Genomic DNA, 14,457 nt, shown 5'->3' with positions numbered 1-14,457 from the left:
GATGACCTCAGCAGTTTAGTTCCATAGGAACTTACCACAAATTTCCAAATTTTCTTACTACGCACGTGTTGTGCCACTCACAGCATAGTGCATCACTGCAGTCAGAGCTGGTTGGTTTATTTTGGGGAGGGAACTAAACAGCGAGATCATAGGTCTCATCGGATTAGGAAAGAATGGTGAAGGAAATCGGCCGTGCCCTTTGGAAAAAAAAAATCCCAGCATTTGCCTGGAGTGATTTAGGAAAATAACGGAAAACCTAAGTCTGGATGGTCGGATGCGGGTTTGAACCTTCGTCCTCCCGAAAGAGAGTGCAGTGCGCTAACCACCGCTCCATCTTACTCGGTGCAGTCAGAGCGCTGTCGTTTTTGAGTCTAGTGGTGCCCTGCCAACTGAGAAAGAGTACTCTTATTGCTAATTTCGGACACATGCAATACCCTTTCTGCCAATGCTGAGGATGGTAACACTGCTTACCAAACCGGTTATCGAGATTTACTAGCAATCTTGGCAAAGTAGATTATCTCCTCTGATGTATTATCACAGAACTCGCATTGTTTCTCAAAATGAGTAAAATAAGAGATTATCCATGGTTATTGGTGTTTTATATACACAATGTGCACCTTATTACAGAGGCGCTACTCTGAGACTGACTGAGGACAACACAGGTGTTCCTACCCCTTTCTAATAATTACCTAATTTGGATAATATGTGGAATCTTCCTGCAGTTACATATTACTAGGACGCACATGGTAACAGGGCAAGTTGTTCTTTGCGAATCGTGGCATTTGCAAAGCTACGTTGACCAACGCGTAACGAGAACTGCCCCCAAACTTCTTGCAATTTCCCAGGAGGGAGTCTGTTTACTTTGTGCCTTGTTAAGCTGTATCGACGTCCCCACCAGTTTTCTTCTCCACCGGTCGCAGATCGTAAGACATGTACAATCAACTGTGAATGATGAAATGCTAAGTGGGAAAGTCTTAACGCCGTAACAATGACAGTCTCGAAGTTATTGAAAATAATGAAAAATAGTCTTTAGAGACAGTCTGACAGCAATGCTTGTGTCTAAGTTCGCGGAGTGTAATCTTCTCTTATCGATAACCACAGCAAGTTCACAAAATTGTAATGTCAATATGAGATCTCGCACAGCGAGAAAAAGTTATCCGAGGCACTTTAATCACTGATTCAGTTTTCTGTGGAAATACAGTTCGTCCACACCATATACTTGTTGTCTTCCCAAAAACTAATCCAAGACAGGGTAGTGAGCTGCCTTCAGTTTTTAGCACCCGTTTCTAACTTTTCGGTTTAGTCGGTTAATGACTGGAAACATTCTATAAAAAATTGTAATACTTGAGATTGATTCTGGAGTTACTGTGAGTATGGATAATATCTACAGTTTGGCTGGAGACGTATGTAATCATTTAATATTACTAAACAAACTTATGCGTTTGCCGTCAAGCCTTACAGTGAGAATAACAGCATTGTGCATACCCTCCTGAATGACACGGCTCCTACTGGCACCTTCGTTTCACGCTTCGTAACCATTTGTCGTTTTGTGGAATGGGTAGTGTTACCGATCTTAACTGCCTTCTGTCTTACAGCAGTGTGGACTTATATACTCTATGATGAAACCTAATAAAATTTGGACTGACATAATGCTTAAATGCCACAACAGGGATGGATAAACAGTTCACAGATAACTTGCCGCATCAGATTCGTATAAGCTTTTGATGATTGCCTCATCATCATCATCGTGGGATGGGAGTGACAATAATGTTTCCTTCATTCTGCCCCTGAATCTTGAGCTGGAGCTGTTCGAGTTTCAAACTCTTGTAATAAAGTCAGCGTCTTTTCAGGCAAGTAACGGGCGAGCTGGCAACTGGGCAGCGGGTGGCACAAAACAAAAAATTGTGGAGGGGCTTTTAGCTCCGAGATTTGGCTACCAATCACGGGAAACCTCTCAAAGCCCTAGGACAGACCCGCATTGTGCGAACTATGTTTCAGTTCTGGCGCAATATTTTCCATAAAAATACGAAAGCCCTGTGTACATTTAAGTGCATTTTTTATGTGTGCATAGAGTGCAGTTGATGACTGGCTCATCATGAGCAGCGAACCTACGTCGCTTCCAATTGCTTCCTTTTTAATTTTTTTCAATTCTTCTTGAACGGTTGGATTGTCAGAGGGTAAAGCCGCTCCTCGGTCAAAGATTATAAGATATTAGAAGTAAAGTTAGCAGTTTGAAAATAAGTACATAAGAGACGTAAACAGATTATGTCATTAAAAAAACCTTGGATCCGCAACTTTATAATTTTTAAAACTTTTAGGATGATTTTATGTTGTATTTAAAGTATAACGTTGGAAAATCGTGGCTTCACACCTGTATTAACCAGTTTGTTACGTAGCCTGTTTCAGCAATAAACAGATCATTTACAGGTGTGCTACGAGAACGTAATCATATGTGTTTATCATAATACTCACGCTGACAAGTGCTTCGGCACAGAGCTGCAGTACGTTATTTGTGCTCCTGTTTTATAGGTGAACAGAGATGTTGCTTTGTAACATAAAGTCTGATAGTGGTTATGGGTTGACGCATATCTAACTACTATGTCACACTACACCTGAATTGCGTATGTTTTTGACTGAAACTGGCTGTTTCACAAAATGATTAATACTTCTGTGTGGGACTATGATTTTTCAACATTTTTTTCAATCTGCAAACTATCCCCTTTTGAAAGTAATTAAGTGTAATCTTGTTTAAACACGTGTCCACAAACTCTATTAATTTTTCGGAAGAAAACAATGCCGTTTGTAGGCAGTAAATATTTTTTTCCGTATATTTGCCAATGGCCACTTTCGAGTGCGAAGTCAGTATCAAACAACATACACAATATGGAATACGATGCAACAGACTGACACATAAGTTAATCTTGATAGATTAATTTGTGTTATTCTGTAGCTGTTATTTTGCTTCCACGGTAGCAGAATTCGTTTTCTTCACCTACTCTGTGATCACTTATTTAAGTTTGGCGATATTCTTTAATCCTGAATTTTAACCTCACTCCTTCCATTTACTGTTTTATTCGCATCGTACCTTCTTCGGTCAATAGACGGAATAGTAATGGTGAAGGATTGCACCTACATCTGCATCTACGTAAACACTCTGCAAACGTCCATATGGTGCATGGCGAAGTGTACCTTCTACCAGTCCAAGTCACTGACTCTCTTGTTTTTCTCGCAAATGGAGTGAGCGAAAAATGAATGTCTATATGCTTCCACATGATCCCTGGTTTTTCTATTTTGCCCTTGCTGTCTTATCGCGAGATGTTTGTTGGTGGTAATATAATCGTCACTCAGTTGAAAATTCCGTTTCTCCAAACTCTCTCAGTAGTACATGAAATATATTCGCAAACCATCAGCTATTGCCCGTTTTAAACGAGCGGTCGCCTTACAGATCTTGCTGTCCGTGCACGAGTCGTGGCTAGTCCCAAACTTCCATATGTCTTCGTTCATTCATCACAACCTGTACACACACCATTTACTTCCCACAGAGTAAAGGACATTTTAAATGGATGTATGAATCATATTCACATTTGCGAATACGAACAACATCAGCCGTATAATGGAATGATGACAATGAAAATTTGTGCCAGATCGGGACTCGAACACATATTTCCCGCGATTGCCTCACCTTAGGCTAGATGAGCACGCTTCATGGCCAGACGTAAAGCCCCATGTGTCACCAACCACGAGTCGACAACCTGCACTCGTACATCTATTCTGTACACTCCCGTATAGTGGAGACACTTTTAATTGGAAGTCGCTTGCCCAGTGGCGACGGATAAATCCGATATTGCAACGACTGTCTTGTTCAGAAGTACCATGCAATGTTCCTTGGGTCATGTATACCAGGCAGCGACTTCCAGTTAAAATGTTTCCCCTGTACAGGAATTATACAGGGTGGTCCATTGATCGTGACCGGGCCAATTATCTAACGAAATAACCGTCAAACAAAAAAACTACAAAGAGCGAAACTCGTCTACCTTGAAGGGGGAAACCAGATGGCGTTATGGTTGGCCCGCTAGATGGCGCTGTCATAGGTCAAACGATTATCAATTGCGTTTTTTAAATAGTTGTTGTTGTTGTGGTCTTCAGTCCTGAGACTGGTTTGATGCAGCTCTCCATGCCACTCTATCCTGTGCAATCTTCTTCATCTCCCAGTACCTACTGCAGCCTACATCCTTCTGAATCTGCTTAGTGTATTTATCTCTTGGTCTACCTCTACGATTTTTACCCTCCACACTGCCCTCCAATGCTAAATTTGTGATCCCTTGATGCCTCAAAACATGTCCTACCAACCGATCCCTTCTTCTAGTCAAGTTGAGCCACAAACTTCTCATCTCCCCAATCCTATTCAATACCTCCTCATTAGTTACGTGATCTACCCACCTTATCTTCAGCATTCTTCTGTAGCACCACATTTCGAAAGCTTCTATTCTGTTATTGTCCAAACTAGTTATCGTCCATGTTTCACTTCCTTACACGGCTACACTCCATACAAATACTTTCAGAAACGACTTCCTGACACTTAAATTTATACCCGATGTTAACAAATTTCTCTTCTTCAGAAACGATTTCCTTGCCATTGCCAGTCTACATTTTATCCTCTCTACTTCGACCATCCTCAGTTATTTTACTCCCTAAATAGCAAAACTCCTTTACTACTTTAAGTGTCTCATTTCCTAATCTAATTCCCTCAGCATCACCCGATTTAATTTGACTACATTCCATTATCCTCGTTTTGCTTTCTTCTTCTTTCAAGACACTGTCCATTGCGTTCAACTGCTCTTCCAAGTCCTTTGCTGTCTCTGACAGAATTACAATGTCATCGGCAAACCTCAAAGTTTTTACTTCTTCTCCATGAATTTTAATACCTACTCCGAATTTTTCTTTTGTTTCCTTTACTGCTTGCTCAATATACAGATTGAATAACATCGGGGAGAGGCTACAACCCTGTCTCACTCCTTTCCCAACCACTGCTTCCCTTTCATGCCCCTCGACTCTTATAACTGCCATCTGGTTTCTGTACAAATTGTAAATAGCCTTTCGCTCCCTGTATTTTACCCCTGCCACCTTCAGAATTTGAAAGAGAGTATTCCAGTTAACATTGTCAAAAGCTTTCTCTGAGTCTACAAATGCTAGAAACGTAGGTTTGCCTTTTCTTAATCTTTCTTCTAAAATAAGTCGTAAGGTTAGTATTGCCTCACGTGTTCCAACATTTCTACGGAATCCAAACTGATCTTCCGCTTCTACCAATTTTTCCATTCGTCTGTAAAGAATTCGCGTTAGTATTTTGCAGCTGTGACTTATTAAACTGATAGTTCGGTAATTTTCACATCTGTCAACACCTGCTTTCTTTGGGATTGGAATTATTATATTCTTCTTGAAGTCTGTGGTTATTTCGCCTGTCTCATACATCTTGCTCACCAGATGGTAGAGTTTTGTCATGACTGGCTCTCCCAAGGCCATCAGTAGTTCTAATGGAATGTTGTCTACTCCCGGGCCTTGTTTCGACTCAGGTCTTTCAGTGCTCTGTCAAACTCTTCACGCAGTATCTTATCTCCCATTTCGTCTTCGTCTACATCCTCTTCCATTTCCATAATATTGTCCTCAAGTACATCGCCCTTGTATAAACCCTCTATATACTCCTTCCACCTTTCTGCCTTCCCTTCTTTGCTTAGAACTGGGTTGCCATCTGAGCTCTTGATATTCATACAAGTGGTTCTCTTCTCTCCAAAGGTCTCTTTAATTTTCCTGTAGGTAGTATCTATCTTACCCCTAGTGAGACAAGCCTCTACATCCTTACATTTGTCCTCTAGCCATCCCTGCTTAGCCATTTTGCACTTCCTGTCGATCTCATTTTTGAGACGTTTGTATTCCTTTTTGCCTGCTTCATTTACTGCATTTTTATATTTTCTCCTTTCATCAATTAAATTCAATATTTCTTCTGTTACCCAAGGATTTCTATTAGCCCTCGCCTTTTTACCTACTTGATCCTCTGCTGCCTTCACTACTTCATCCCTCAGAGCTACCCATTCTTCTTCTACTGTATTTCTTTCCCCCATTCCTGTCAATTGTTCCCTTATGCTCTCCCTAAAACTCTCTACAACCTCTGGTTCTTTCAGTTTCTCCAGGTCCCATCTCCTTAAATTCCCACCTTTTTGCAGTTTCTTCAGTTTCAATCTGCAGTTCCTAACCAATAGATTGTGGTCAGAATCCACATCTGCCCCTGGAAATGTCTTACAATTTAAAACCTGGTTCCTAAATCTCTGTCTTACCATTATATAATCTATCTGATACCTTTTAGTATCTCCAGGATTCTTTCAGGTATACAACCTTCTTTTATGATTCTTGAACCAAGTGTTAGCTATGATTAAGTTATGCTCTGTGCAAAATTCTACAAGGCGGCTTCCTCTTCCATTTCTTCCCCCCAATCCACATTCACCTACTATGTTTCCTTCTCTCCCTTTTCCTACTGACGAATTCCAGTCACCCATGACTATTAAATTTTCGTCTCCCTTCACCACCTGAATAATTTCCTTTATCTCGTCATACATTTCTTCAATTTCTTCATCATCTGCAGAGCTAGTTGGCATATAAACTTGTACTACTGTAGTAGGCATGGGCTTTGTGTCTATCTTGGCCACAATAATGCGTTCACTATGCTGCTTGTAGTAGGTAACCCGCACTCCTATTTTTTTATTCATTTAAATAGTAACCCCCATTTTTTATTACACATTCGTGTAGTACGTAAAGAAATATGTTTTAGTTGGACCACTTTTTTCGCTTTGTGATAGATGGCGCTGTAATACCCACAAACGTATAAGTACGTGGTATCATGTTACATTCCGCCAGTGCGGACGGTATTCGCTTCGTGATACATTACTCGTGTCAAAATGGACCGTTTGCCAATTGCGGAAAAGGTCGATATCGTGTTCATGTATGGCTATTGTGATCAAAATACCCAACGGGCGTGTGCTATGTATGCTGCTCGGTACCCTGAATCGCATTATCCAAGTGTCCAGACCATTCGCCGGATAGTTACGTTATTTAAGGAAATGCCCAAGTAGGTGTTTTAGCTGCCGTCGCGGCTAATCCGCTAATGCGCGAGAATCGGGAATCTCAAAAACTTCGGTGTTGAGAATGCTACATCAACATCGATTGCACCCGTGCCACATTTCTATGCACCAGGAGTTGCATGGCGACGAATTTGAACGTCGTGTACAATTCTGCAACTGGACACAAGAGAAATTATGGGACGCGCTGTGCCTCTTCCTTCTTAGCAACAAAAGGCGCTGCAATATCGTATTTCTGACTAGTGTTCTGCGAAAATAACGTCTTCTAGCCTCCAGGGATTCTCATTTTAGTTCGCGCGCTGTGCCTCTTCCTTCTTAGCAACAAAAGGCACTGCAATATCGTATTTCTGACTAGTGTTCTGCGAAAATAACGTCTTCTAGCCTCCAGGGATCCTCATTTTAGTTCGCGCGCTGTGCCTCTTCCTTCTTAGCACCAAAAGGCACTGCAATATCGTATTTCTGACTAGTGTTCTGCGAAAATAACGTCTTCTAGCCTCCAGGGATCCTCATTTTAGTTCGCGCGCTGTGCCTCTTCCTTCTTAGCAACAAAAGGCACTGCAATATCGTATTTCTGACTAGTGTTCTGCGAAAATAACGTCTTCTAGCCTCCAGGGATCCTCATTTTAGTTCGCGCGCTGTGCCTCTTCCTTCTTAGCACCAAAAGGCACTGCAATATCGTATTTCTGACTAGTGTTCTGCGAAAATAACGTCTTCTAGCCTCCAGGGATCCTCATTTTAGTTCGCGCGCTGTGCCTCTTCCTTCTTAGCAACAAAAGGCACTGCAATATCGTATTTCTGACTAGTGTTCTGCGAAAATAACGTCTTCTAGCCTCCAGGGATCCTCATTTTAGTTCGCGCGCTGTGCCTCTTCCTTCTTAGCAACAAAAGGCACTGCAATATCGTATTTCTGACTAGTGTTCTGCGAAAATAACGTCTTCTAGCCTCCAGGGATTCTCATTTTAGTTCGCGCGCTGTGCCTCTTCCTTCTTAGCAACAAAAGGCACTGCAATATCGTATTTCTGACTAGTGTTCTGCGAAAATAACGTCTTCTAGCCTCCAGGGATTCTCATTTTAGTTCGCGCGCTGTGCCTCTTCCTTCTTAGCAACAAAAGGCACTGCAATATCGTATTTCTGACTAGTGTTCTGCGAAAATAACGTCTTATAGCCTCCAGGGATCCTCATTTTAGTTCGCGCGCTGTGCCTCTTCCTTCTTAGCACCAAAAGGCACTGCAATATCGTATTTCTGAGTAGTGTTCTGCGAAAATAACGTCTTCTAGCCTCCAGGGATCCTCATTTTAGTTCGCGCGCTGTGCCTCTTCCTTCTTAGCAACAAAAGGCACTGCAATATCGTATTTCTGACTAGTGTTCTGCGAAAATAACGTCTTCTAGCCTCCAGGGATCCTCATTTTAGTTCGCGCGCTGTGCCTCTTCCTTCTTAGCACCAAAAGGCACTGCAATATCGTATTTCTGAGTAGTGTTCTGCGAAAATAACGTCTTCTAGCCTCCAGGGATCCTCATTTTAGTTCGCGCGCTGTGCCTCTTCCTTCTTAGCAACAAAAGGCACTGCAATATCGTATTTCTGACTAGTGTTCTGCGAAAATAACGTCTTCTAGCCTCCAGGGATCCTCATTTTAGTTCGCGCGCTGTGCCTCTTCCTTCTTAGCACCAAAAGGCACTGCAATATCGTATTTCTGACTAGTGTTCTGCGAAAATAACGTCTTCTAGCCTCCAGGGATCCTCATTTTAGTTCGCGCGCTGTGCCTCTTCCTTCGTAGCAACAAAAGGCACTGCAATATCGTATTTCTGACTAGTGTTCTGCGAAAATAACGTCTTCTAGCCTCCAGGGATCCTCATTTTAGTTCGCGCGCTGTGCCTCTTCCTTCTTAGCAACAAAAGGCACTGCAATATCGTATTTCTGACTAGTGTTCTGCGAAAATAACGTCTTCTAGCCTCCAGGGATCCTCATTTTAGTTCGCGCGCTGTGCCTCTTCCTTCTTAGCAACAAAAGGCACTGCAATATCGTATTTCTGACTAGTGTTCTGCGAAAATAACGTCTTCTAGCCTCCAGGGATCCTCATTTTAGTTCGCGCGCTGTGCCTCTTCCTTCTTAGCAACAAAAGGCACTGCAATATCGTATTTCTGACTAGTGTTCTGCGAAAATAACGTCTTCTAGCCTCCAGGGATCCTCATTTTAGTTCGCGCGCTGTGCCTCTTCCTTCTTAGCAACAAAAGGCACTGCAATATCGTATTTCTGACTAGTGTTCTGCGAAAATAACGTCTTCTAGCCTCCAGGGATCCTCATTTTAGTTCGCGCGCTGTGCCTCTTCCTTCTTAGCACCAAAAGGCACTGCAATATCGTATTTCTGACTAGTGTTCTGCGAAAATAACCTTTTCTTTCCTCCAGAGATTCTCATTTTAGTTCGGGGAGAATGTTCGCAATACATTGATATAACTTACCGACAACAAATCTAGCAGGACGCCTATGAATTGTTGCCTTTAAGCTGACCTGGTGGGGTTCCAGAGCACTCGAGAACTCTCAAGAATGCATCGGACAAGTTTTCTGTTCTCCATTATAGGTCAAATATGCTTTCCTCGAATTGTCGCAATAAACTGTAGTTGATCATTTGCCTTTGCTACACCTCTTTTATCCTAGTTCTTAATTCTTGATCTTCCTTTCTTGTAGTATTGTACAATGTGTGATAATAAAGTAATGAGACTGATTTTCTTTGCAAGATTTGGCAACCTTGCAGGCTTGCGTGGGCACAATATCTTTGACCTTGGTCTATAATCTGCTTCTAGTCCAAGCGGCACATCGATGCAACTGCTCAGTCGTGAGTTGTGCTGTAATAAGTTAACACGTGTTTGTGTCTCTCGTCACGGAAATGGAACCGCGTAATATTGAGCAATGGCATGCCATTTCTTTTTACGTTAAATTGGGTGAAAACGCGACGACAACTTACGGTAAGCTTCAGAAAGCTTTTGGAGAGGAGGTTATGTTAAGAGCTCGAGTTTTTCGTTGGCATAAAATGTTTAGTGAAGGCAGAACGAACGTCGAAGATGAAGACCGAAGTGGACGACCATCAACCTCATGGACGAATGTCAACTTGGCCTGGGTGCGTGAACTCATACGATCTGATCGAAGATTATCCGTGAAAATGATTACAGAAGAACTGAACATCAATCGAGAAATGGTTCGTCTAATAATAACTGAAGATCTTGGTATGAGAAAGATATGTGCAAAAATAGTAAACAAAAATCTCACACCACAACAGCAATTTTTAACCTCAAAACAAATTTCAGTACTACCACAGTCACCTTATTCACCAGATATCGCTCCGTGCGACTTTTTTTCTATTTCCAAGAGTCAAAACGGCGGTCAAGGGACACCATATTCAAACAAAACAAGATGTCCAAAAAGCTGTGACGAGGGTCTTGGAGGATACTACAGATGATGAGTTCCAGAAATGTTAGCATCAATGGCAGAAGCGCTGGAAAAAATGTGTGCAATCAGAAGAGAACTACTTTGAAGGAGACAACACTAAACTTGACTAAAATGGTAAGCAACCTTCTTTTTTTTCATATCAGTCTCATTACTTTATATTCGCACCTCGTATGTCACCCGCATTTTCCTATAACTTACATATACCAGAGACGTTCAATAAGTAATAGCACTCCGTTTTCAGGCCACGAGTGGCCTACCGGGACCATCCGACCGCCGTGTCATCCTCAGGAAGGATGCGGATAGGAGGGGCTTGGGGTCAGCACACTGCTCTCCCGGTCGTTATGATGGTATTCTTGACCGAAACCGCTACTATTCGGTCGAGTAGCTCCTCAATTGGCATCACGAGGCCGCCGTGCGCTGTTACCATTTTTCGGGGTTCAATAAGTAATGCAACGCTTTTTTTTTCACCGCCAGTTTCGTTTGAAAAATGCGGAACTTATTGTGGGACCTCGTGGCGTATTCCCGCTTCGGCCCCTATAGTTTCATGAAGTTCCGATAGAAGGCGGCGCTAAACGTAGTCTTCATAATGGCGTCTGTAACGGAGGTGCGTTCCAAGCAGAGAGCTGTCATTGACTTTCTTTTGGCGGCAAAACAGAGGATTACAGATATGGCAGAGCGAACAGAACGTTTACGGAGAGCTGGCAGTGAACAAAAGCAAGGTGAGTCATTGAGCGAGGCATTCGTCATCTACGCAACAAGACAGCACAAAACATGTAGGATATCCCGTGTGCACACAGCTTTGACTGCTGCAATGTTGGAACGTGCGTACACTCCGTTTGAAGTGATCTATCGATCACAACAGACTCCTCGCTGCACAACTAGACGCTTCTATTGCTAGTGCTGACTCGTTCGCCCACCAGTCGGTGTACTGAAAGGTGGGTGCCCACTGGGTACTTCACCACGTAACAGTTTTCTGTCGAACATCGTCACAGGAGATGAAACATGAGTTGATCACTTCTAACTGTAAACAAAATGGCATGTCCTCCGAAGAAAAACTTCAAAGCCGCACCCTCCGCCAATGTAGTCATGGAGACGGCCTTCTGGGACTCTGAAGGAGTTATTCTGTTTGATGTCCTCCCTTATGGGGCAACGATCAACTCTGAAATGTATTATGCTGCCCTCAGGAAACTGAAGAAACAACTTCAGCGTGTAACTTGCCACAAAAATGCAAATGACCTTGTCCTTCTGCATGGCAACGCAAGGCTTCACACAAGTCTGCGTACTCGAGAAGAAGTCACAAAGCTTCATTGGTCTGTTCTTCCTCATCCATCCTACAGTCCGAATTTCGCACATTCCGACTTCCATATGTTTGGTGCAATGAAGGATGTACTCTGCGGGAAACAGTACATGGATAATGCAGAAGTTATTGATGCAGCATCACCTTGGCTCCACCGTCGACCAGTAGAATGTACCATGAGGGTATACAACACACCCTTCCCGTCCGCAGCTCGTGGTTTCGCGGTCGCGTTCTCGCTTCCCGAGCAAGGAGTCCTGGCTTCGATTCCTGGCGGGGTCAGGGATTTTCACCTGCCTCGAGATGACTGGGTGTTTGTGTTGTCCTCATCATTTCATCATCATTCATGAAAGTGGCGAGCTTGGGCTGAGCAAAGGTTGGGAATCTGTATGGGCGCCGAAAACCGCGCAGTTGAGCGCCCCACAAACCATACATCATCATCATCAACACGCCCTTCCAGGACGTGTTGGAAGGTGGCCGTCTCATTCAGTGGAGATTATGTTGAAAAACAGAGTTTTGTGTGCGTGAAATCTTATGGGACTTAACTACTAAGGTCATCAGTCCCTAAGCTTACACGCTACTTAACCTAAATTATGCTAAGGACAAACACACACACACACACCCGTGCCCGAAGGTGGACTCGAACCTCTGCCGGGACCAGCCGTACAGTCCGTGACTGCAGCGCCCTAGACCGCTCGGTAAATCGCGCTGCGGCAACAGAGTTTTGTAGCCAAAACAGTGGGTTGTAATACGGTGTATAGGAATCGTAAAACTAACCGGCTTTCAGAAAAGAAAACTGTTGCATTATTTATTGACTACCGCTTGTAAATTGTTATCCCAACAAACAGTAATCGGTCATTCACCTTTGTTACATTCATGTTTTCACCCCGTTCTTGGTCTTCCATCCTTATTCTTCCCTCTTCGTTCATCCATGTCTTATACACTGAAGACTCAGAGAAACTGGTATGGGTATACGTACTCAAATACAGAGATATGTAAATCGCAGAAGACGACCTACATAAGAGAAAAAGTGTCTGGGGCAATTGCTAGATCGGTTACTGCTGCTATAATGGCAGGTGATCAAGATTTAAGTGAGTTTGAACGTGGTGCTATAGTCGGTTCAGGAGCGATAGAACACAGCATTTCCGAGGTAGCGATGAAGTGAGGATTTTTCCGTACGACTATTTCCCGAATGTACCGTGAATATCAGGAGTCCGGTATAACATCAAACCCCCGACATCGCTGCGGCGGGAAAAAGATCCTGTAGGAGCAAGACCAACGACGACTGACGATAATCGTTCAACGTGACAGAAGTGCAACCCTTCCGCAAATTTCTGCAGATTTCAATGCTGGGCCATCAACAAGTGTCAGCGTGCGAATCATTCACGAAACATCACCCATATGGGCTCTCGAGGCCGAAGGCCCACTCGTTACCCTTGATGACTGCACGATACAAAGTTTTTCGCATCGCCTGGTCCCGTCAACACCGACATTGATGACATGAAACATGTCTAGGCGCTTCAGTCCGGAACCGCGCGACCACTACGGTCGCAGGTTCGAATCCTGCTTCGGGCATGGATGTGTGTGATGTACTTAGGTTTAAGTAGTTCTAAGTTCTAGGGGACTGAGGACCTCCGATGTTAAGTCCCATAGTACTCAGAGCCATTTGAGCCAACTTGGAACATGTGCCTGGTCGGACAAGTCTCGTTTCATATTCTATAGAGCGGACGGATGTGTACTGATATGGAGACCACCTCATGAATCCATGGACCCTGTACGTCAGCAGTGGACTGTTCAAACTGGTTGAGACTCTGTAATAGTGTGGAGCGTGTGCAGTTGGAGTGATACGTCTACTTATGACTTCGACAGGTGGCACGTACGTAAGTATCCTGCCCGATCACCTGCATCCATTCGTGTCCATTGTGCATTTCGACGGGCTTGGGAAATTCCAGCAGGAAAATGCGGCACCCCACACGTCCAAAATTGCTACAGAGTGGCTTCAGGAGTTTAAACACTTCCACTGGTCACCAAACTCCCCAGAGATGAACATTATTGAGCACATCTGCGATGCCTTGCAACGTGCTGGTCAGAAGAGATCTACACCCGTTCATAATATTACGGATTTATGGACAGCCCTGCAGTATTCATGACGTCTGTTCCCTCCAACACTGCTTAAGACATTAGTCGAGTCCATACCACGTCGTGTTGCGGCGCTTCTACATGGTCGCGAGGGTCCTACACGATACTAGGCAAGTGTACCAGTTTCTTTGGCTCTTCAGTGTATATTACCAGCTTTTCCTGGTAACTCCTATTTTGTTCTGAGATTGTTACTGTAGTTTTATGTGAAGTTCAGCGCAGTCACAGTGCTACTGTGCTGCGGACTTGAGACTGCAGGCTGAGCCGTGTTGCCCGCAGGCCCCTCGTCGCCGCTGACGCTGGCGCCGCCCCCGCTGACTGGCCAGCGGCGCGGCACGCCGTGGGCGGGCTCCCCGGCGTCGCTGTCTCCGCCGCACTACCAGCTGCCCGCCATCACCACCAGCCCCGCTGACCCTCCCTCCGCTCTCGCCGTCACCTCGCCAACGGCCGCCGGTGAG

At 43.9% G+C, this 14,457-nt stretch overlaps 1 protein-coding gene across 1 annotated transcript in view; it reads left to right on the top strand.

The window, feature by feature from the left end:
- The window catches only part of LOC126235364 (uncharacterized), a gene marked incomplete at its 3' end in the record, with an annotated part of 1,261,863 nt that overhangs the window by 428,096 nt on the left and 819,310 nt on the right, over positions 1-14,457 (top strand). Inside the window, exons 8-9 of the mRNA XM_049944087.1 lie at positions 9,811-9,821; positions 14,279-14,452. Coding sequence (XP_049800044.1) covers positions 9,811-9,821; positions 14,279-14,452 — 185 coding nt within the window. The remainder of the gene's footprint in view (positions 1-9,810; positions 9,822-14,278; positions 14,453-14,457) is intronic.

Source organism: Schistocerca nitens, chromosome 2 (genome assembly GCF_023898315.1).
Source record: "Schistocerca nitens isolate TAMUIC-IGC-003100 chromosome 2, iqSchNite1.1, whole genome shotgun sequence".
Taxonomy (NCBI): Eukaryota; Metazoa; Arthropoda; class Insecta; order Orthoptera; family Acrididae; genus Schistocerca; species Schistocerca nitens.
The sequence above is the reverse complement of the archived record's forward strand: the minus strand, read 5'-3'. Positions and strand labels throughout refer to the sequence as shown.